Raw genomic sequence first — 20,447 nt, 5'->3', positions numbered from 1 at the left:
GGGGGGGCTGTCAGAGGAGGAGCGCGAGGAGGGGGGGCTATGAAAAGACTGGAATGTGCTTTTGTGTAGAAGCGAGGGGGGGTTATAGTACAGACAAAAATAAAAAAATATTCACCTTTTTTTTAAAAAACGCATTTGCTTGGAAGGCAGGCGCCCTCGTCTACTGTGACTCCAAGTGAAGTTATATTTCTTGCAAATGCGGCGCACGACACGCGCTGCTAAATAATGAAAAATAAACAACAGCCCCCCCCCCCCCCCCCCCCCCACGCTAATCCAACCCCCCCTTGAAATGGAAGGTGAAAGTTCACAGGAAGCTGGGGGGCTGCCATTTTTCTCCAATTTTTTTTTTTTGAGTGCAAAGAATCGGGGGTTGGTGTCAGACTGTAATTGAATTTGTATTTTTTATTATTTTTTTTTGCGAGGACTCTGCACGAATGCCATGGAGCGCATTTCGGAGCAGCCGTGGAATTCCTCGTACACCTACCAGGTGAGTAAACACAGCGACGAGATGCTTCACAACCTCAACGACCAGAGGAAAAATGGAGGAAGGTTTTGTGATGTGATCCTGCGGGTCGGGGAAGACAGCTTCCCGGCTCACAAAGCCGTGCTGGCGGCCTGCAGCCAGTACTTCGAGTCGGTGTTCAGCTGTCAGGCGGAAGGGGGCGGCGAGACCAAAGAGCTGGAGATGCACACGATCAGCGCCAAAGTTTTTAAGGACATTTTAGACTTCGCGTACACTTCGAAGATTGTCGTCAGACTCGAGTGCTTCCCAGAGCTAATGACAGCCGCCAAGTTTCTTCTGATGAGGTCCGTGATTCGGATATGCCAGGAGGTCATCAAGCAATCCAATGTGCAGATTCTGGTCCCGCCGGCTAGGGGTGATCTCGCTCTGCTCCGAACCGGGGCGCCCGATCTGGGGTTTCCATTGGACATGTCAAATGGGTCCGTGTTCGGGACCAATGGACAGGCGCACGACGGCGACGTCAACACCCAAGCGAGCGGCGGGCTTTCCTTGACAGACAGTAGCCCATCTGCGATACCCCCGGGTCTGCAGGGGGCTGAACGGATTCCCGTGACGTCCCCGCAGCTGCTTGTGGCGAATCCGTTTCAAAACGCGGCGAGCGGCGCCGCTCCGGTTGGAGCGGGAGGGAAGCGGGGCAGAGGGCGACCCAAGAAGATCCCGGCGGTGGATCCCATGCTGTTCGGCGGCCCAACCGTTTCAAAAGAGCAGGGGGTCTTCCCCTGCGGGCTCTGCGGAAAGCTGTTCACCGACGGCGTTCGGCTCAGGAACCACGAAGCCCAGCACGGCGCTCCCAGCATCAGCCTCCACAGCATGGGCATCTCCGCCACGCAGCAACCGCGGCCGGGAGAAAACGGGGTTCCGATCCACATCGGGGTCGCAGACGGCACTCGGAAGCGGGAGAGGACCCGGAGGCACGTCGGGTGCGACATTTGCGGGAAGGTGTTTCGGGACGTCTATCACCTGAACCGGCACAAGCTCTCTCACTCCGGGGAGAAGCCCTACGCCTGTCCGGTTTGCGGGCTGCGTTTTAAGAGGAAGGACCGGATGTCTTACCACGTTCGGTCTCACGACGGCTCGGTCGGGAAACCCTACGTGTGTCAGACCTGCGGCAAAGGATTCTCCAGGTAAGACACTGATGGGCTTGTATTCGGGGAAAAAACAAACTCACTCACTCACATTCCTGACATGCTGAGTGTCTGTGTCAAAGCGAATAGATTCAGGTCCATTTCATCCCAGCTGTGCAGATGGTTCATTTGCAGGTTCAAATAAATCACCCTGAAAATCCATCCCATAGTTTATACATCTCCAAATTCACAGGATTTAGGCAGTTTGGCTGACTCCGCACGCTCCCTGCCTGCTCCCTGCTCTATGGAAGTGATGCGCGCTAATAGTTTAGGCTAATAGTTTTGAAAATGCTGAAAGCAGTACAAATGAGACAAAGGCTCCGTTATAACAGCACGCCAGCTTGTATTTGCAGTGTTATAAATTCAATGTGTACTCCATGTGTTTCTCAGCCATGCCTGTTTATACTTCTTGCGTGTTCTGCAGACCTTGTGCAGTTCTGTTCAGAAGGGCAGGTCTTGTGAAATGGACTGCAGCTCGCAGTAAATGTGGCTCAGTGTTCCAGTGCTCTGTGATGATCTTGTCCTGTCACGCGTTTGCGATCGGGGTCGCTGCACACCAGCAAGGTGTACACACAGATTCCGTTTAGACTGTCTCTCCACCTATCCATGTGCTTTTATTGATTGATTTCCTCGTTTCGTAGGCCGGACCACCTAAACGGACACATCAAGCAGGTGCACACCTCGGAGAGACCCCACAAGTGTCAGGTGAGACCCCCCTTATCCTGAGAACTCCTCAAGAGAGGGGGTTACTGCTGCAGCTTCAGACATTAAGTGAAACAAAATGGTTCCCTAGGGCAGAAGAAGCCATTTCAATTACACCCCCAATGACTGGCTCTTCGTGGGAGCAGGTCATGTTTTCACAGCGATTCAGAAACGCTGAGCTATCCCCCCCCCCCCCCGACAGTGAGAGATCAGGTTACAGAGCAGCTTCACACTGTGCCTCTGTTACACTGGGGTTTGGAGTCCGGGGGAGTGAGGGGAGAGGCGCTGGTATGCTAACGCTGCAGCAGAGAATTCCTGTGAAAGAACAGGAGAGAACATGAGATATGCTCAGCCTCCATCACTCCCGTTCAGGTTGCCCCATCACTGCCCAGAGTGGCCGAGCGAGCTGGCATTGAGAGAGATTCTCCCTCTTCTGTCTTGTGTAGCGAAGCCCCGCGGTGCAGACAAACCGCATCCTGATCAGCATCTTCAAAGACATTTTAAATTGGAATAAAACGTACAGTTTTCATCTGCTAGTTTTCTATTTGAATTTTTGTTCTGTTAAACCAAAAAAAATTGGTTTGTTGATTACATTTTTTTTTGTTAAGGACTATGATGTCATAACCAAGTTGTCTGTGTTTTGTTTACGACTGTGATGTCATAACCAAGCTGTCTTTGTCTTTTGGGCTGAACGACAGGTTGAAGAGGTGAAAGGCCATGGCAGTAATGACTATAACGCTTTTTGTGTTAATCTCTTGAAGACCTGCAATGCCTCCTTCGCCACGAGGGACAGGCTGCGCTCCCACCTGGCGTGCCACGAGGATAAAATCCCGTGCCAGGTGTGTGGCAAGTTCCTGCGGGCCGCCTACATGACGGACCACCTAAAGAAGCACAGCGAGGGTCCGCACAACTACTGCAACATCTGCAACAAAGGTAACGCAAGCAGCTCCCGGCAAGCCCTCTGTGTGACCAGCGTGCTGCTTTAAGGAAGCGCGCTTAGGGCTTTGCAGGTCCCTTGCTGTATTTCCTTTCTCCTTTTCGGATCAAGACTCACGCTTGTTCCAGGCGTGCTGCTGTGAAGGAGCATACGGGCCTGTCGCCACCACCGCCACCTAGTGGCCAGCTGGTGGAAATGCAGCTGCATGATGTTCTCTTCTTTTTAACTGCTCAGTCTTGGTGCCACTGCTTCAGTCTTGGAATTGGGCCCGCTGGTACCCGTGCTTTGTGTTTAAAACCTCTTGAGGGAGAATCCTGATCTTGCATGCAGTTATTTTTCAAGTAATACAGCTGGCTAGAGAGACGGTCGCTGTTTGTTTGTTCTGTTCTGGTCCCTTGTCCACGTCGCACTCTACACTGCATTGGTTAGTATAACAGCTGTGCCGAGAGAGGTTCTCTTTACTTCAGCTGCAGAAGGACCAGGCTTATGTTTTTTTCAGTTCCTGCCCCCCCCCTCTGTGTGTGTGTGTGTGTGTCTCTCTCTCGATCTCTGCCTCTGCTCCAGCTCTAAGGTCTCTGTGTTTATCTCCTGGTTTCTTGCCTAGGTTTCTCCACTGCTTCCTACCTAAAGGTCCATGTTAAAAGCCACCACGGTGCCGCCCTCCCCGGCAGCCCCCACTTTACTGAGCAGAGGGATGAGCCCCAGAACGGGGGCGCGGCCTTCCACATGGGCAGGACTTGTGCTGTCGAAGGCAAGAGAGATATCCGCGCTGTGATATCCCAGCTGTGCTTGTGCTCCATGTGAATTGATCACTGCTGCTTCTGTTAAGCATTGCAACAGCCCACTTCTGATTTCAAACCAAAAAAAACAACCCTTCACGTCACGTAGAGGCCGTCATTGAGAATACCCGCTGGCGAAATCGGACGCAAGAAAATGCTGCGTTGATAAGCATGATTTACTGCTTAAAAACAATTCAATATGTATAAAATCAGACAGTACCGGTGATCTGTCCTGGGGAAAAAAATAATAATTTGGTTCGCTTTTTAATTTATTTAATTAAAAAAAAAAAAGTCTGACACTTGTGCACAAGCATGTGTTGTGTATTGAGGGGTGGGGAGGGAGGCTGTTTCCCTCTGGCTCACAGAGGTGTCCCGCAACACTGTGAGGTTCCGTGTGGGAGCCCCCATAAATGTCATTTAGGGTACAGATGAAGATTGGAGAAACGGAAGTCTGATTGGAATTACTGTAAGTTACCATCTCTGCAGTGGTTCCAAATTCTACCAGACCTAAAAACAGTCTAATGCGTTTCAGTGAAAACAGGGTTACCTGGGGTTTTGAAAGCAGGGATCGCCCCTGTTCCTAAACCCGATCGCCGGTCCGTGCAACGAGTTACCTTTAATTGGGAATACTCTGAGCATTCGTACTGCGCCTTTTTAAGCTTCTAAAAGGCAGAAGGTTTCCTGATGAAATGACCAGGGATAGATTGCAAACCAGAGCCTGAAAATGTCTTCTTAAAACGCCGCCGCATAGAAACGCCAGTGTGTGTTTTAGTGACACGTGCGTTCTTTTTGCTGTCGATTCCATCTGAATGGGGGTTGGAATGTAGGAACAGCAGTGGGTGCTTGCAGAAGCGTTTGCAAACATGTGCTTTTCACCCCCAGGTAAACGGTTCTGTACGGTACGCTGTGTGTGCATGGCAGCAGCAGCAGCAGCAGCTCTGTGTCATGTGACTGGAGCAGACAGTCCAAGTGACCTGCATGGCTTTGTTTCAGTGTATTGCTTTCATCTCCATCGCACTCAGACTCTGTGCATGAGCTTTAGCAGTGCATGCAGAGCTATATTGTCATTGTAGTACTGTTGTAGTTTTTTTCTCCTAATGGATCTTTTTCGAATATTATTGCCATTCAGAGCAGCAGCTTTTGGGTTCCGGGGTTTGGGTGTTGGTGGGTTATTTTTTGGAGACGATAATGAAGGAGGTCATAACCTCATTGCCTAAAAACTTTAGAAGAAATTAAAAAAAAAAAAAAAAAAAAATACTATGGTCTGGCCACTAGGTGTCACTGTGTCTCTCCTTTCAGGAATTCAGATCTTAACCACTTCATCTGGCACGCTTCTTTATACCTATCCCTGTGTATAGTGTTAATATATAATACAATCAGAGAAGGTCCCGGCATGCCTAGAACTACTGAACAGATTGCTCAACCTGCAGACTGCCCCCTAGAGTTTGCACCCGGCTCTGCGTGTTACCAGCCTGGGCAGCTGCATTCATTCAGCTGGTGCCTGCCTTCTGTGTGCAGAGCCCAGGGTAGGTGCACCATTCCAAAGAACTAGGATGCAGCGGGTTTTCAAAAACTCGGTTTGTGAGTTTCTCTGACTGGGCAGATTTCTGTTTGATTTACTACCTTTCAGATTTAGAGAACTACATTGTTTTTCTTTTGTTTGTTAGTTTTTTAAACTATGCGGTTTTATTTGTGAGTGTTGGGGAGAGGGGAGTGAAGTGTGTGTTTGAGAGTGCGAGCGAGTGTGTGTGTGTGTGTCTCGGTGTGTGTGTGTGTGTGTGTGAGTGATTGAGTGTGTGTCTGAGAGTGCGAGTGTGTCTTAGTGTGTGTGTGAGTGAGTGTGTGTCTTGGGGTGTGTGTGTGTGTCTGTGTGTGTGTGTGTGTGTGTGTCTCGGGGGGGGGGATTGTTGGGGGAGTGTGTGTCTCGGGGGGTGTGTGTGTGTGTGTGAGTGATTGAGTGTGTGTCTGAGAGTGCGAGTGTGTCTTAGTGTGTGTGTGAGTGAGTGTGTGTCTTGGGTGTGTGTGTGTGTGTGTGTGTCTCTCGGAGGGGGGGGGGGGGATGTGTGTGTCTTGGGGTGTGTGTGTGTGTGTGTGTGTGTGAGAGGGTGAGCCGTCTTGTTTTGATTCAGGCTTTGCTGAAGTGTGTTCGTTTGTGTACCAATGGATGACTTGCAGAACAACACCAGGTGCTAGAAATGCTGATGTGACTTGGGATCTGGTCTGTGTAAAACTAACTCAACCCTTTGGTGGCTGGAATTGCTGCCGTTGGGTCGGGAAGCCCTGAGTTAAAAATGACCAGCCAAGCTAACGTTAGAAACGGGGGTCTGTGAGAGGGCGTTGAGGCTCTGATTGTCTGAATTGTGGCAGGTGGGCGACACTGGGGGGCATGCCAGCGAGGGAGGGTGGGGGTCTGCTACCCCCGTAGAGGGGGAGACACAGGGGCACAATCCCAGCTGTCTTTGACTTCCTCGTTCCTAAAAACCCCGTCAAGCCTTCCAAGCTGATTCCTCTGCCAGTCAGTCACTCCAGTGGGGCAAAAGTCTGAGAAAGGAGAAGTGACCTGAACACCATTTCAAACATGAACTTTACATCAGTGAAGAAGAGTGAATGAAAAAACAAACAATTAAATAAATCGGGCCAGGCAGTGAACATCCAAACAGTCAGTGTGCTGACGTGGCAACTAATATAGTCGGAAAAAGTTTCATCCTTTTTTATTTATTTATTTATTTATTTATTTATTTATTTTAAGACTGGTGTAAAGGTTATTTTTGAAATTTTTTATTTTTTTTTTGGCACTTCTTTTTTCTCCTGCTCTTTTATAGACTTTTGTGCCAGTCGGAGGCTGCTGGTCAGTTTCCCTGAAGCAGAGGTGCGTTTCCGAGGGCTGCCTGCCCCGGACCCGCCCACGCTGCCCTTCTGCCCTCCTCCCATTGGCTTCCAGCCCGAGGTGTTGCTGGGGAAACCTGGCGCTCAGTATTTTTGGGAGTGCCGGGCGGCCGGCCTGCCTGGGCGTCACGCAGGTCAGTACCTGGGATGGGCCTCTCGAGCCCTGGGGTGACACGGCCCAAACCTGGGCACTGGTTCACGCAGTTCTGCTGCAGAGACTCCGTCGTCATTGCACTGGAAGTTAGGGTCGTGCTGCCTGTGGTTTGACTGGATCCTGGGCTTGTTTTGATGCAGTCCTGATTCGAAAGCAGCTGACTCCTGCACTGTGGGTTTGCAAATCAGACATGAAGTCCTGCTGCTTGCAAGCGGGGAGAGTGGGAGAGGGGATACCCAGCCTTGATCATCGGGGTGCAAACTCCCTCTTCACCTCGCTCTGTTGTTTGAGTGTGTGTTCACTCCCACACACCATTCCTGTACAGTGGCAGTCTGTGGTGGGTATGTGGCCAGTGCATGCTTAAGGGTTTGCTTGCTAGCTATTTATTTATTCAGTTTATTACTACTGGTAGCAGTAGTAATAATCCATTTTCTTTTCCTTTGCATTTTCATATACAGAGATCTTAAAATAGATACTTCAGCGTCTGCCAGGCCAGGGTCAGGGTCATGGCAATCGGACTGTCAGTTAGTTACTGTGCAGCGATTCTGTTCCACCCCTTTGCTATAATGGAAAGCCTGATGGAAAGGGCTCTGCTCCACAGAAGATGGTTGAAGCTGCTTGCTCTCTCAATGGCTGTGTGGTTCAGCAGCATCTCTCGGGGTGTCGCTGTGTAGGGAGGGCTGTGTGTGGAACTCCCCCCAGAGCACAGAACCGAGTTTATGATAGATCTCTTTTAATCCATTTGCAGATGCAATCTGTCCTCGATGTTCACATCTCTGTCTGGATGAATATGTGGTCTGCTGTCACAGGTGTCTCTACCATAGGCAGGTCCATATTCATCTGGTTGGCTGAATCTGTTTTCAGGGTGACCTTTTAAAGGTGTTCTGGGACGCACATTTTTCTTGTTTTTTTTACCTTTTCTATTTATTTATTTTTTTCCTGCAGACGGACAAGAGGACCTCCAGAAATGCCCCCACCAAGACCCGCAGGACAGCTCGGACAACTCCTTCGGGGAGCTGTCTGACGGGAGCGATCTCAAGTCTCACCACAAGGTGGAGGAAGAGAGCCTCTCGTTCCAGTGCGAGGCGGGAGGAGGAGGCGAGTCCGAGGGCGACGGCAAATTGAAAAACGAGACGGAAAAAAAGCACACCTGCCCGGACTGCGGCAGCAGCTTCCGCTCCAGGTCCCACCTGAACAAGCACGTGCAAAAGGCTCACTGCCCCCAGAAGGGCATGCAAGCGCTGGGGGAACTGGCCCCCTTCTCCCCGCAACAGAACATGTCCCTCCTTGAATCTTTCGGCTTCCAGATCGTCCAGTCCGCTTTCGCCTCCTCGCTGACCGATCCTGAGGCCGGGCACAGCGGGATGAACATGGGGGGCAAGTGACTCCCCGAGATTGACCCCCCCGTTTCAGTGAGCTGAACTGAGAGGGGGGCCTCGGTACCACCGGCACCATTTAACTGTGCTGATCCTGCAGGTGTTTCCAGCGAGAGGAGAGGTCTGTGCAGAACTGGCTAGAAGAGTTCAAGGGAGGCTGTGTTTAGATCATTTAAAACAGCCCCCTTTGAGATGCAGAGAGAGAAGAGAGAGATGTGTGGGATGGCAATGAGCTCCCAAGAGTTTCCCAGTAACCCGTCACGGGGCAACTTGGTTTTATATTATATATATATATATATATCTGTTAAAACCAAATATATCAAATATTTTCTCCTATCATATATAAGGTTACATGTACTGTGCTGTAATGAGAAATGTAATAATCTGGATGATTTATTTGTTTTTATTTTGCCGGTGTCAGCTGATGTATATTTTCTTCTTCTCCTCATCCTCAGTACTGACCCTGGCAGTGCCCCCCCCCTCGGGTGTGTGTGCGTGCGCGTGCGTGTGCGTGCGTGTGTGTGTCCGCACTCTTACACCGACACCAGATCAGGAGGGATTGAAGGCTTCGTTTATTTAATTGTATTTATTCTCTTGAGTTCAGCTTTCTTCTCTAGTTGCTGTTGTGTTCCTTGGCACTGCCCCTCTCCACAGTCCTGCACCCTTGGCAGAAGTTGCCCCAGTGCTGTGCCGAGGGGCTCCCCTTTATCAGTCACGCTGCAGAGCAGGAATAATCAGATGGGGGTGCTTCCTGGACGGTTTCTAAAATGAGCGGAGCCAGGTTTGCACTGGAGCAGTAGTTTGGTAGACAGTGCATGGCTCGTCACGCTGACCTCAGACGCTGGCATTGCCGGGAAATGCCAAGAGATCTCGCCAGACTGAGTATTCTTTACCTCCCCATGGCATGTCTGTAGCGTTTGTATTCCAGTATAACGAGCGGAAGCTTGCAGATTGCTTCGGAAGACTCTCCTAATCATTTTATAGGAATCCTTTCAAGTACAGTAATGTGTAAAGTACAATCATCTGTATTGTAGGAACAGTACACATGTGTGTGATTATTTTTTTTTGTTTGTTTGTTGTTTAATACAAGGGTATTCAGAAGTATGTTTCTGCCAGCACTGTCTGGTGAATAGAGTCTTCTGAACTACACCCGCTCAGCAACAGTTTAGTGGAAGATTTAGCAGAATTTCAAACGACACGGTTGTCAAGAAAATATATATATATATATACTTTTTTTTTTAATGTATTGGGGAAAGTAAAAAAAATAATACAAATGTGTTTTGTATTTGTTTTTAAATATGGTACATTACATGTACTTGAGTTTTTGGTACTGGCTATTGAAGACTGTGTGACCAGAATGCGTCTGTAGTTTTAAATTCGGTTTTCTGGGCAGTGATTCGCTTTCAGGAGGTAGGAATCATTTTCTGCTCTCTTCTTTGGACAGGGATTTGACACGAATGCAAGCAGAATGCAGATGCGTATATAAGTGTACTATTGTGCTGGCTAGCACTGAGAGCACGATGCTGGTGTGTGCTGGATGCGGAGGCGACGTCTCTCCTGTTCATGAGGTTCGGAAGGTCTTTGTGAAGATTTCCCTGTCGCAGGGAGGAAATCCTGCTGGAAGTGTTCAAGTGTTGCGTAACAAAGAGGCGGTCTAATACATGTGACCGCCGTTGATTCAGCATGTACAGAAATCCCTAATGGATTACTCCTGGGGACTGCACTGGCAGACAAGGTCTATTTCAACAAGTAAATGTAGTTTAGCTCTGACTTGTAATCTTACTTGGTAATTTCAAGTACAGGCAGGATCCCACGTGACCCTCGTCATGAACTTCGTAGGGTTTATACAGCGGGGCAGAAAACAGTGGATCTGTATGAATAGAAGGGTCTGACCAATACAATTCCATTGATCAGTTTGATTGAACACAGTTTGCATGTCTCTGAAAATCTGTAAGTAGTAAATATCAGATTGCTTTTGCAGTGGCAGGAAGTCTGATTGGTCCGTTGGTGCAGACCCTGAAAACAGCAATCCCATTTAGTAATTCAGCAGAATTGCCCACACAGCGACTCGGGTAGCCTTCAGTACAGCGCATTGACCCAATCGTAACCTTCTGAAGCCAGACTCCCATTGCAGAGCAGTTTGATCCATTCCTGGTTTTACTAAGAGTTTAATAATAAGACCTACCTCTAATCGAGCTCATAGTAAAACCTGGAATTGGTGAAAATGCTCTGCAATAGAAGTCTTATTTCCATGCATAGTCTCAGAAACTCTTGTCAGAAGGTTCAGATTCCTACTACAGTGCATGCAAATAGAGAAGCCTGGGGTCTACTTGTATGCGTTGCACAGGGTCGACTCATACCTTGTTGCTTAGATGCGCTTGTGTTTTTAACTGCTGTGATGGCGATAAGGCAGTCTTCTTTCATGTTATTATTGATTACACCTCTTTTTGTGTTTTCCTGTTTCTCTTAAATGACGTTTAGCTTCAGGTTGGAACACATGTCTTTAAAATTGGGCAAATTAACTCAAATAAAAGGCCGTTTTCAACACGCGGCAAAACTCGGGAACGTGGAATATCTGCGCCCCCTGTATACACCCCAGTTAACCCTTTCAGTATCTCAGCACCGTTGAGAGTTCTTCTTTAAAAGTCCAGTGTCCTGTTCTCATGTACGCTCAGTAAAGGAGTGTGAATGCTGTGACTTCATTTTGACAAAAAATAATTCAGGACTGAAAGGGTTCATGTGTTTTTTGAAGTGTCTCAGAAGATCGATGTATTTAAGTGACCTGGAGAAAGGGTCTCTTGCAGGGTACTGGGGTCTCGCTGGGTTTGAGATCTGAACCAGCCAATGGGCAAGGCTGCAGTAGAGCTAGAGGGAGCTGAAAGGAGCTGTGGCACATATGCAAGAAGCCTCGAAATCAAGCGTTTTGTACAGCTAACACAATGTACATTTTGGAAAAAAAAAAAAGATCTGAACATGAACTTGATTGACTGTTGATTTACTGGGTGTTTCTGTTAAGCCAGGTTTTGATTCTCTCCTCTTTGTTTTTGTATTAATCTATACATACCTTTTCTAGAGGTGAGTGTTGGTTTTGTACACTGTTTGAACTCGGTCGTCTCTGTATGTTTTGATGTACAGAGATTGTTTGAATTAATAAACAAAGTGTTAATCTGAGGAGTTTGTGCTTTTATTTTTTCATTTTTATTGGTCATTAATAAAACTTCTAAATCAACTCTGAATCTCTCACAAAGCTACAGCACTCCCGTTGGATAGCTGGTGCGGAGAATCCCTCTCTGGTTTTTTCCTTGACTGTGAAAGAGCTAAAGCGAAACGTTGGAAGCACAGCATTAGTGAGCATGGCAGGCTGTAAGGAATCCCCTCGGCATGCTGGCTTCTTGCAGATCCACCTGAAGCTCTCCTTGCACTGAGCCGTGCTCCACTGGGAGTCGTCGGACTCTGCAGCCGTGTGGGCAGGACGACTGTGGGATCATCCTGTTTTCTAAGCTGCAGAAACTTGTAAAAAACATTTTAAAAAGGGAGGTCAGGAGGGCACAACTAATCTCTTGTCTACTGGACTGTTTCTTTATAGAAATATATAATGTACTATTTCTGAAACACAGGACAACCTAGAGCATTGTGATTGTTGGTTGTCTGCATGAATAGCCAGACCTAGTGAGAAATGGTTTGAGATGTGTTGAATTCCTCACAACCTTTGGGTACATGATAATTGGGGGGGGGGGGGGGGTCCTGAGTTGTTCACCATTCATCACATCCAGAATACCTATCCAGGGCAGATCCCACATAGCAGCATTCATCAACCATAACAACTGCTTTTTAAAGATATGTAGAATTCAGTATATTAATTGAAACAGTAATGGTGTAGAGGGGGGTCCTGGAAAGACTTGAGAATCTATATTGCATTCATTTTAACTGACATTTTACAAAATACAAAATACATTGATGTTAATAGTAAGCAAAATCACTTGAATCTGAAATTGAGGGATAACAAGTTTTTCCAGGACAAATTGCTGTCTCTTTGTGTCCCACGGGATCCTTCTGCTCTCCCTGTTGCTCACCTTCTTCTACGCGCAGGTTTCAGAAGTTCTCGTACACGCCGCTGGAATGGGACATGTCCTTCATTCCTCACTCCCAGCACACAAACCCCCCTGGGAACTACAGGGCAGCAAGAACACAAGCCCCGGGCGTGACTTGCAATTCTACACCACTTCCTAACGTGGCAAGATAACATTCCCCGAAAAAGACATTTTTATTATCTGGCGTCTCTCCCAAGGGCAATGCAGTAGGACCAGGCTGCTCTATAGAATTCCTACCAGCTAGACGGAGGGAGATCCTTACTTAACCCCTTCAGGCACACAAGGAATCGAGCGGCTGTTCAATCGGTTTCTTCTTAAAATACATTTGAGAGCAACTCAAGCATCACGAGGAGGAAACTGACCATCTGGAGGAGCAGATCCAAGCTGTCAGTAAGGATAGAAAATTATGTTATTCAAAGCGCATGCCTTAAAGTTTGGAGAGCCCTGTCTTGTAAAACCTCCATTCTCAACTCTCCCGCTTTCTGTAGAGGCTTCTGCTGCATCAGCCAGCTCCATACCGACGTAAGCAAACTCAAGGTTCAGTACTTGATGTGCACTCGAGTGGAGAGCATTCTACACATCTATCATTGTACTCAAGCATCCCGTAGTTCATGCTGGTGTCAGCAGGTGAGTGCTTTGTTTCGAGGGTTATCTTGAAGTAACTACAGGGATCAATTCAGTAATAGAGGACCATTCTGGTGCCTTTCTTGGAACTATGCAACAACGCCTCCACTGAAAATAAAGCACATGAATGAAATCATTTTAAAAATCTCTAACATTGCTTTTATCTGAGGCTCCTTGCATGCTATCTTTTCTTTCACCACGTGAATTTGGTTTCACTACTAATGTCTCTGCCCCACGTTAACAGTAATCCCTCACGCGCTTCGTGAGGGTTCTCGGCCCTGCTCAGACATGCAAATCACAAATCAAAGCCTCGGCAGTGACCTTTAGGTTTGGGTTGGGGGTGTCCGTGGGAGTGTGGAATCAGGGCACTGCACGAAGCTGTTGCTTTTGGTCTGAGTTGGCTGACTTTCCTGCGCTGGCTGAAGTCAGATAAGGCTTAGCTTCTTTTTCACTTTCTGTACACGTGGGTATTTAGGGACGTGTCAAGTATGCAGCGGTAAAGAAATGTGCGTCCCGTGGGCTACGTGCATAAAGAACTCACCGCCCTGATGAGTTTGCACCAATTTATTGTGAAATGAAAATCAAACTGCTGATGTTACAGAGCTGGCAAAAAACAAGATTTACATTAAGCATCTCAAATTGCTGTGTATTTACTCAGTAAACACATGTGTACTTACACATAATTACAATGCTATTACAATATATTTAATGTGTCAATCTTTCTGTACACTATAACCCTAACCACCCTTTTGTGATACGCGTGTGTGCTTACGTACAGGGTGCAAAACAATTTTCTCATGAAGTACATTGGAACTATGCATAATAACATTGTAGCTATGTGTAAGTACACAGTCATTAGACACACTTCATTTTAGTTGAAGGTTTTTAACTGCAATATTTTGATTTTTTTTAGTGAAAAACAGCCCTTACAAAAGTCTCCCATAGTAAAAGTGTAGTAAAGTGTAATAAAGCATGGTAAAGCATAGATAAGCATTGTAAAGGCCAGAGAGGTATGGGAAAGCAAATTAAGAAAACTGTGGTAAATGCATTGTGTGCCCTTACGAAAAGCACAGAAACTGCAAAACCAAACAGCGTGGCACATTTTTATAAAGGAGGGGTTCATTAATTCAGCACGGTGCTACAGGCTTTATGAATTGTTTTTATACAATATGATGTCAGTTCACAATGCTGCAATCTGAACTACTCTCAAGCTGCTAGTTGTTGTAAACCACATTTGACAGCCACTGTATTTGAACAAACCAGTGTGAATGTGCAAGGTGTGAATTTCTCAGCCATTGTTATCTAAACCCAAAATAGCTTTTGTACCTGCTATTGAAAATGATAGTCATTTTAATGTTATGCTAGGCTAGCACGCTCGGTACCTCAGCTGCAGCTTGCAAAGATGTTTCTTGCATGTTTTTTTGTTTTGTTTTTTTTAAGGGGGCAAGACGTGTACCTGTTTCAAATCCAAACCTGACGTGTTTCTTGAAAATGGTTATCTGCAACCCTGTCTCTGCCCCATGCTTATTCAAACAGGGTCATGTGTGATTTAGAAAGTACTTGAAAATTCAGGTACAGCAGGTGCAAGCTGAGGCAGTGTTGCACGTCTCCTGTGGATTCTGACCACGGCAGCTGAGACCAGGTCACAGCGCTAGAACTGCTCCAGGAAACCAGCCTGGCTTCTTTGTACAGCGGTTAAGATGCTTGGTTGGGGGAGACAAATCGGCTGTTAGGGGTAATCTAAGGAGTGCAATTTTACTGCTGTCAGGCTCCCTGCCTAGGTTAGTTATTGAGCGTGCAGACTTTATAATAATGTGAGTTCACAAGTCTGGAAGCAGTCAGGCAGTATAGCCCCCCCCCCCCCACCACCACCTAGCCCCTCTTATTATTAACACAGCATGTTATTGATCTGCTGCAGGATATGCTCCTGCTAGCTGTGTGGGTTTAAAGCCTCATCACATCTCCACATGTCTGCAGAAACCACACTCACTTGCACACTAGTCTGAGCCCCCCAGTCTAGACGCACAGCAGCACCTACCTATCTGGCCCTCTGAATGCTGTGGATCCACACTAACCACAATACACTGGCCCACATCTTTTCAGTCTATTTTGAAATAGAGATTTAATCACGCCACTGTGCAGATATACAAATGATCTTCTTGTGGAGCGTGGGCTGCACAGTGTGGGAAACACCAAATTCTGTTGTTGTAATTAAAACAAATGTTACAAAACCACTACACATATATATGTATGTATGTATGTATGTATGTATGTATGTATGTATATCTATATCTATATATATATATATATATATATATATATATATATATATATATATATACAAACTGAGACGCAAACACATTTGAGTAACATTTGTAAGAGAGTCTCTTTTATTTTTATTAGGCACAAATAGGCAGAAATAATTACAAGCTGCCAAAGAATTCACATTTCTTTAAGCAAACATCAGCCTTACAAATGGTGATTTGCAGATATGTATTTTATTGCTGAAATGTGCAAAAATAGCGCACATCTTAAGAATTTATCTTATAGCATCTGCTCATTTAAAAATGATCCAAGAAATCAAGCAATCTCAATTCAACAATCTTATTTTAAAATGTAAGAGAACACTTTAGTTTAGGGCTCTCCTGTGACTCGCTGAGATCATGATGCGATTAACAAGTTGTTATGTCGAGAACAGGAAATAAATTATCTCAGGATCTGAACATTTCAAACCGTTGATCTCACGATCGACATAAACACTAAAGATCAGTGGTTTATAAATTCTATAAACGTGTTATTAACAATACTATTAATAACATATGATTAGAAACAATACCACTCTATTAAAATACACGTTTTTTTTGTTTTTTTTTTAATGACAAAGTAGCCTGTGCTCCAATGAAGACAATGGCGCTTTCTGGGTTAAGTCAGTGTGATGGAAACTAAACACAAATATATAGCAGGCGTCCAACTACGCGTTTAAAATCGCGTACAAACAACAGCTCAACAGTTATTTAAAGGATATATATATATTTGTGTGGCGCTCATTGCCATGCTTGTATTAAGAGCACAGTACAGAAATCATCCTCTGACGTGTGCGTACAGAACCTCCGGCTCTTCTTCGGCTCCCCTCTGTTCAGTAGCGTCTTGTGTTTTCGGGTGTTTCATCCGAGCGCTTCCTTCTGAAGGGGTCTATTGGCACATTTAAAGAGATCTTCGTCAGGCATTGTCGAGAGACTATCGCCAATCACTGTGCTTCTGATATTTAAATTTGCAGTTACTTTTCACCAAAAATATCAGTCCCTGACCCTTGTAGTTTTCTGACCATTGCTATACAAATCTGGAACTTGAATGACAGTAAAATAAATACCAAAAATACTACCCTAAATCGACAAATTAATTACATTTCATAAGGTAATGTTTGCTTCAACATCGGCTTGATAATGCAGCGTTGTATCACATCCGGTTTTCATTTTATTTATCATCTTATAGGTCATTTTTTAAAATTAGAATTCTGGAGTTTTAGTGAGAACAAACCCAGCATCTGGTGAGTGAGTAGAAACAGAAATAAATCTAGGATTCAATCTTGGATTTGATTGAATCTGCATCTCGATGTGCGCAATCCACTCTGAATGCATCATATCTTATATATAGCATGTTATATATCATTTTCAACGGTGAGTTTATTAACTTCATTTATAAACCAAATGCCCATTTTGAATTATTAGGATATCAAACTACACCCGAATTAAACGGTGATAAATGTAATATGTGAATGTTTAATTTATGTATTCCAAATGATATTTTAGACATTCTTAATTTGTATGATTTGATTTAAGATACCAGTACTTGATACTGCCACACATGCGCAATTATTAAACTAGCTTTCATTTGAATTATAACACAGTGAATAACGCATATATGAATTATTTTTTAAATTATAACGCTTGTGAAATTAATTGCATAACGGGTTAAGAATTAAATAATAAAAAACACACCTTCATAAATAGCTTTACATGTAGTTGGATTCCTTTCGAGTTAAGAATGGGTTATTACGGATTGATACATTCCGATCGCAAGACTAAGAAGAAGGTTATTTCAGGTTTATGAAATCTGTTTATCCGCAGGCAGTGAGCGCGAATCAACGACAGATGTATTTTTTTTTTTTTTAATCAAATAGGTCTATTATTATTATATTTCTTGACAGACGCCCTGGACTTACAATTGTTACAAGATATCACATTATTTTTACATACAATTACATTATTTTTTACATACAATTACCCATTTATACAGTTGGGTTTTTACTGGAGCAATCTAGATAAAGTACCTTGCTCAAGGGTACAGCAGCAGTGTCTCTCCACCTGTGATTGAACCCACGACCCTCCGGTCAAGAGTCCAGAGCCCTAACCACTACTCCACACTTCAATTAAACGTGTTCATTAATTTACCTCATTCCGTTTTCCAATAATGCTATTATTTTATTTGTTTAAAAAAAATAAAGAAACATAATTTAAAAAAAGACATTCAGTCTAAAAAAAGGACAATCTGTATTAAAATAATGAGACATGCCTTTGCTTTCGCCTGCAGCGTGCTTTCTGTTGCTTCGTATTGTGAATGCATTAATCCCGTCGTACTCGGGTCTGTAGTTCTGCGTGTCTTGTTGAAATTCAGACTTGCATAGCACACCTCGTGTGTGTCCGGCCGAGAGCACACGGTGTCCTGCTGAAGAATACAACGATTAGCATCCACTGGTTTAGAATACCGTGAAACGTCACAATATTTGATAACCAGATTTGATTTCCACCCCTAACGTTCGAAAGGAAATATCTTGTAAAAAAAAAAAAAGATAAAAACACAGATAACATTTTCGGGAAGTATAGATGCTTTTAACCCGGAATCCGGAACGGGCCATCTGATGTCATAAAATAATGATCTGGGTATTTGTATTTGTTTTTCACGTTTGAATCTTGTGATAATATCGGGGTTGATAATTCGGTTTCTAAGCAGTGAGAGAGATTGAATGTCAAACTGAAAACGTGTGGGATTCTTTCATAGTGCACAGAGTTACCAAGCCGTCCCTTCACAGTAACAGAAGGCACGTCTTAGTTCGTTAATCCAGCCTCACACACACACCGCGCTATTCTTCAGGTGCGTGTTTATATAGGTAAGAATGTGTGTTAATTACCTACCTCAGGTGTGCTGTGTGCTTGAATACCAGGCACACGCGAAACAGATGACTTATTAACTGTAAATAAAAAAAAAAAAATCATCAAACACAAACATCAACATGTTGTAAAAATGTCGAGCCTCTAATAACTTTTAAAATATTCAACTGCGATTCACGAACACATGTATCCAGATAGCGTTAATGGGATGAATATAATAAATATACACACATGCATTAGAATACGTATGTTTGACAGACTAAACTGAAGCATCCGGATTGTTTCAATAAACTGCTTTTGTAACAAAATCACTTACCTCTGAGATTGAAATAGACGAGAGCAACGATTCCCAGGCCCAGCGCGATTATTATTATCAGCACGCCAGCAATGTAATAGATGATGTCAGCGGGACGCGTGTCTGTTGAAATCAAAGCTTTATGAATAATAAAAAAAAAAAAAAAGTTTTAGTGCTTCAATTTATTTTAAAATACACCCCACTTCTTATATTGTATTTATTTATTTGATTAAGAATGATAAGTCTTTTATAGATATTTTAAAATGTATAACCCACAGTTTTACCAGGCGACTGAAATGTACGTTTCACCTGCACTCTAGTTACACACGTGAGAAATCATTAGGGTTCAAAAAAGAAATACAATCAAAAATAGATATGCCTTATAATAATAATAACTCCAAATAGATATGCCTCATAATAATAATAACTCCAAATAGATATGCCTCATAATAATAACTCCAATTTAAATAAACAGGTATGATACGATGATGTATTTATTCTGATAACAGAAACACAAAGTTGAGAGGTCACGATGTAAAGCGCTTGTGAGATATAGTTATAACACATACCAGGATCCTCACGTGTAACATTAACCAGGGTGCCGTTCCCCTGTTCCCAAGCATAAGGTGCCGGGGCCCACCTTTGTACCTCACAGACATAAACTCCACTGTCATTCGGGAGGAGGGCATTAAGGGACAATATGCTTATAGACTGGTTTTCCTTGACAGCTGCGCGGTTAATAAATTCTGAACAGACGTTGTGCTGAAGAGATATGTCGATTTGAAGCAAGGTATTATCAGATGAATATCTGAACCATCTAACTTTGATAATCTCCAGACCGGTTCCATTGAAAGAGCATGTCAAAGTGACACTTCCGCCGGCCTGAACGGTGACTGATCGCGGGGTCTGGTGAACTGGGGTGAAAGCGTGGCCTGCAAGACATTCACACAAAAATAAGAATTATTATTATTATTATTATTATTATTATTATTATTATTATTATTATTATTATTATTATTATTATTATTATGATTATGATGATGATGCTTTTATTAGTAATATAAAATGTCAATAAGTATCGCTTACCTGAAGGTGAAATTAAACAAGCACACAGCACGATTCTCAGGAAAGAATGCATTCTCAAATGTCGTGGAAATCACACAGCAGCAGATCTGACGCTTGCTGTGGTCGGGGTTTCACTGACACTGAAGTTCACAAGAAATGCTCTTGCAAAGATATACTCATCTATCTCAGTGAGTTGTATATACCGATCTCATGTTGAGGCCGCAGCAGGTAAACCTAGAGAAACTACCAGATACCTGATTGCAAAGTAAATTCAGTTATTCTGAAACATTGTTCCAGCACACCTGCACAGAAAGCAGACGTGTTGCATGCATCCTCTACTTTCAGAATGATGTCGCATATTTATTTTGCAGGATATCATTCAATACACTGGAAAGGGCGGAGGGGGAGGAGGTGTGGAGATAGGTGAGGCTGTGGTTAGCGCCTTTCTCTCAACATGAAGATACCCTGTCACACTCATGCTGTTGTTTTGAAGTTCAACCGGGTGTATTTCTCTCTGATCAGAGTTAACACAGAACTAAGTTCAGAATGGAGGTGTCCTAATCTGATTTTGAACGAGAGCCCGGGATATCTGTCTGTGAGATATTACCCTTTGATCCGATGAGACCAAATCAACTGTAATTCTAAATGAGAGATAAGCCGCAGAAGAAGAAGTGTTATATTAACTTCATAACTTCTATTGTATTAGCCTAGCTGATTAAATGT

The 20,447-nt window shown here is 44.4% G+C and overlaps 2 protein-coding genes across 8 annotated transcripts; one reads left to right on the top strand and one right to left on the bottom strand.

The window, feature by feature from the left end:
* Positions 1 to 341: 341 nt before the first annotated feature.
* On the top strand, positions 342 to 11,652 carry LOC117426737 (POZ-, AT hook-, and zinc finger-containing protein 1-like). Of its 7 annotated transcripts, none has more exons than XM_034044661.3 (6): positions 342 to 1,647; positions 2,289 to 2,352; positions 3,111 to 3,282; positions 3,891 to 4,037; positions 6,888 to 7,085; positions 8,051 to 11,652. In XM_034044661.3, exons 1-6 carry the CDS (start codon positions 440 to 442, stop codon positions 8,488 to 8,490), a joined length of 2,229 nt encoding a protein of 742 aa, XP_033900552.3. In that variant the 5' UTR covers positions 342 to 439; the 3' UTR covers positions 8,491 to 11,652. The 7 variants fall into 7 exon arrangements, with proteins under 7 accessions (XP_033900552.3, XP_033900551.3, XP_033900553.3 ...); XM_034044660.3 differs by having other exon boundaries at positions 3,048 to 3,282; XM_034044662.3 differs by lacking the exon at positions 3,891 to 4,037 and having other exon boundaries at positions 3,048 to 3,282.
* Positions 11,653 to 17,208: 5,556 nt separating this feature from the next.
* Positions 17,209 to 20,069, bottom strand: LOC117427588 (immunoglobulin superfamily member 6-like). The gene is made up of 6 exons (XM_059032676.1): positions 19,746 to 20,069; positions 19,229 to 19,591; positions 18,681 to 18,797; positions 18,389 to 18,444; positions 17,769 to 17,918; positions 17,209 to 17,226 (listed from the first exon to the last, which is right to left on the bottom strand). The coding sequence occupies exons 1-6, from the start codon at positions 19,795 to 19,797 to the stop codon at positions 17,209 to 17,211; spliced, it is 756 nt and encodes a 251-aa protein (XP_058888659.1). The 5' UTR covers positions 19,798 to 20,069.
* Positions 20,070 to 20,447: the final 378 nt, after the last annotated feature.

This window comes from Acipenser ruthenus, chromosome 11 (genome assembly GCF_902713425.1).
Source record: "Acipenser ruthenus chromosome 11, fAciRut3.2 maternal haplotype, whole genome shotgun sequence".
Classification (NCBI taxonomy): Eukaryota; Metazoa; Chordata; class Actinopteri; order Acipenseriformes; family Acipenseridae; genus Acipenser; species Acipenser ruthenus.
The sequence above is the reverse complement of the archived record's forward strand: the minus strand, read 5'-3'. Positions and strand labels throughout refer to the sequence as shown.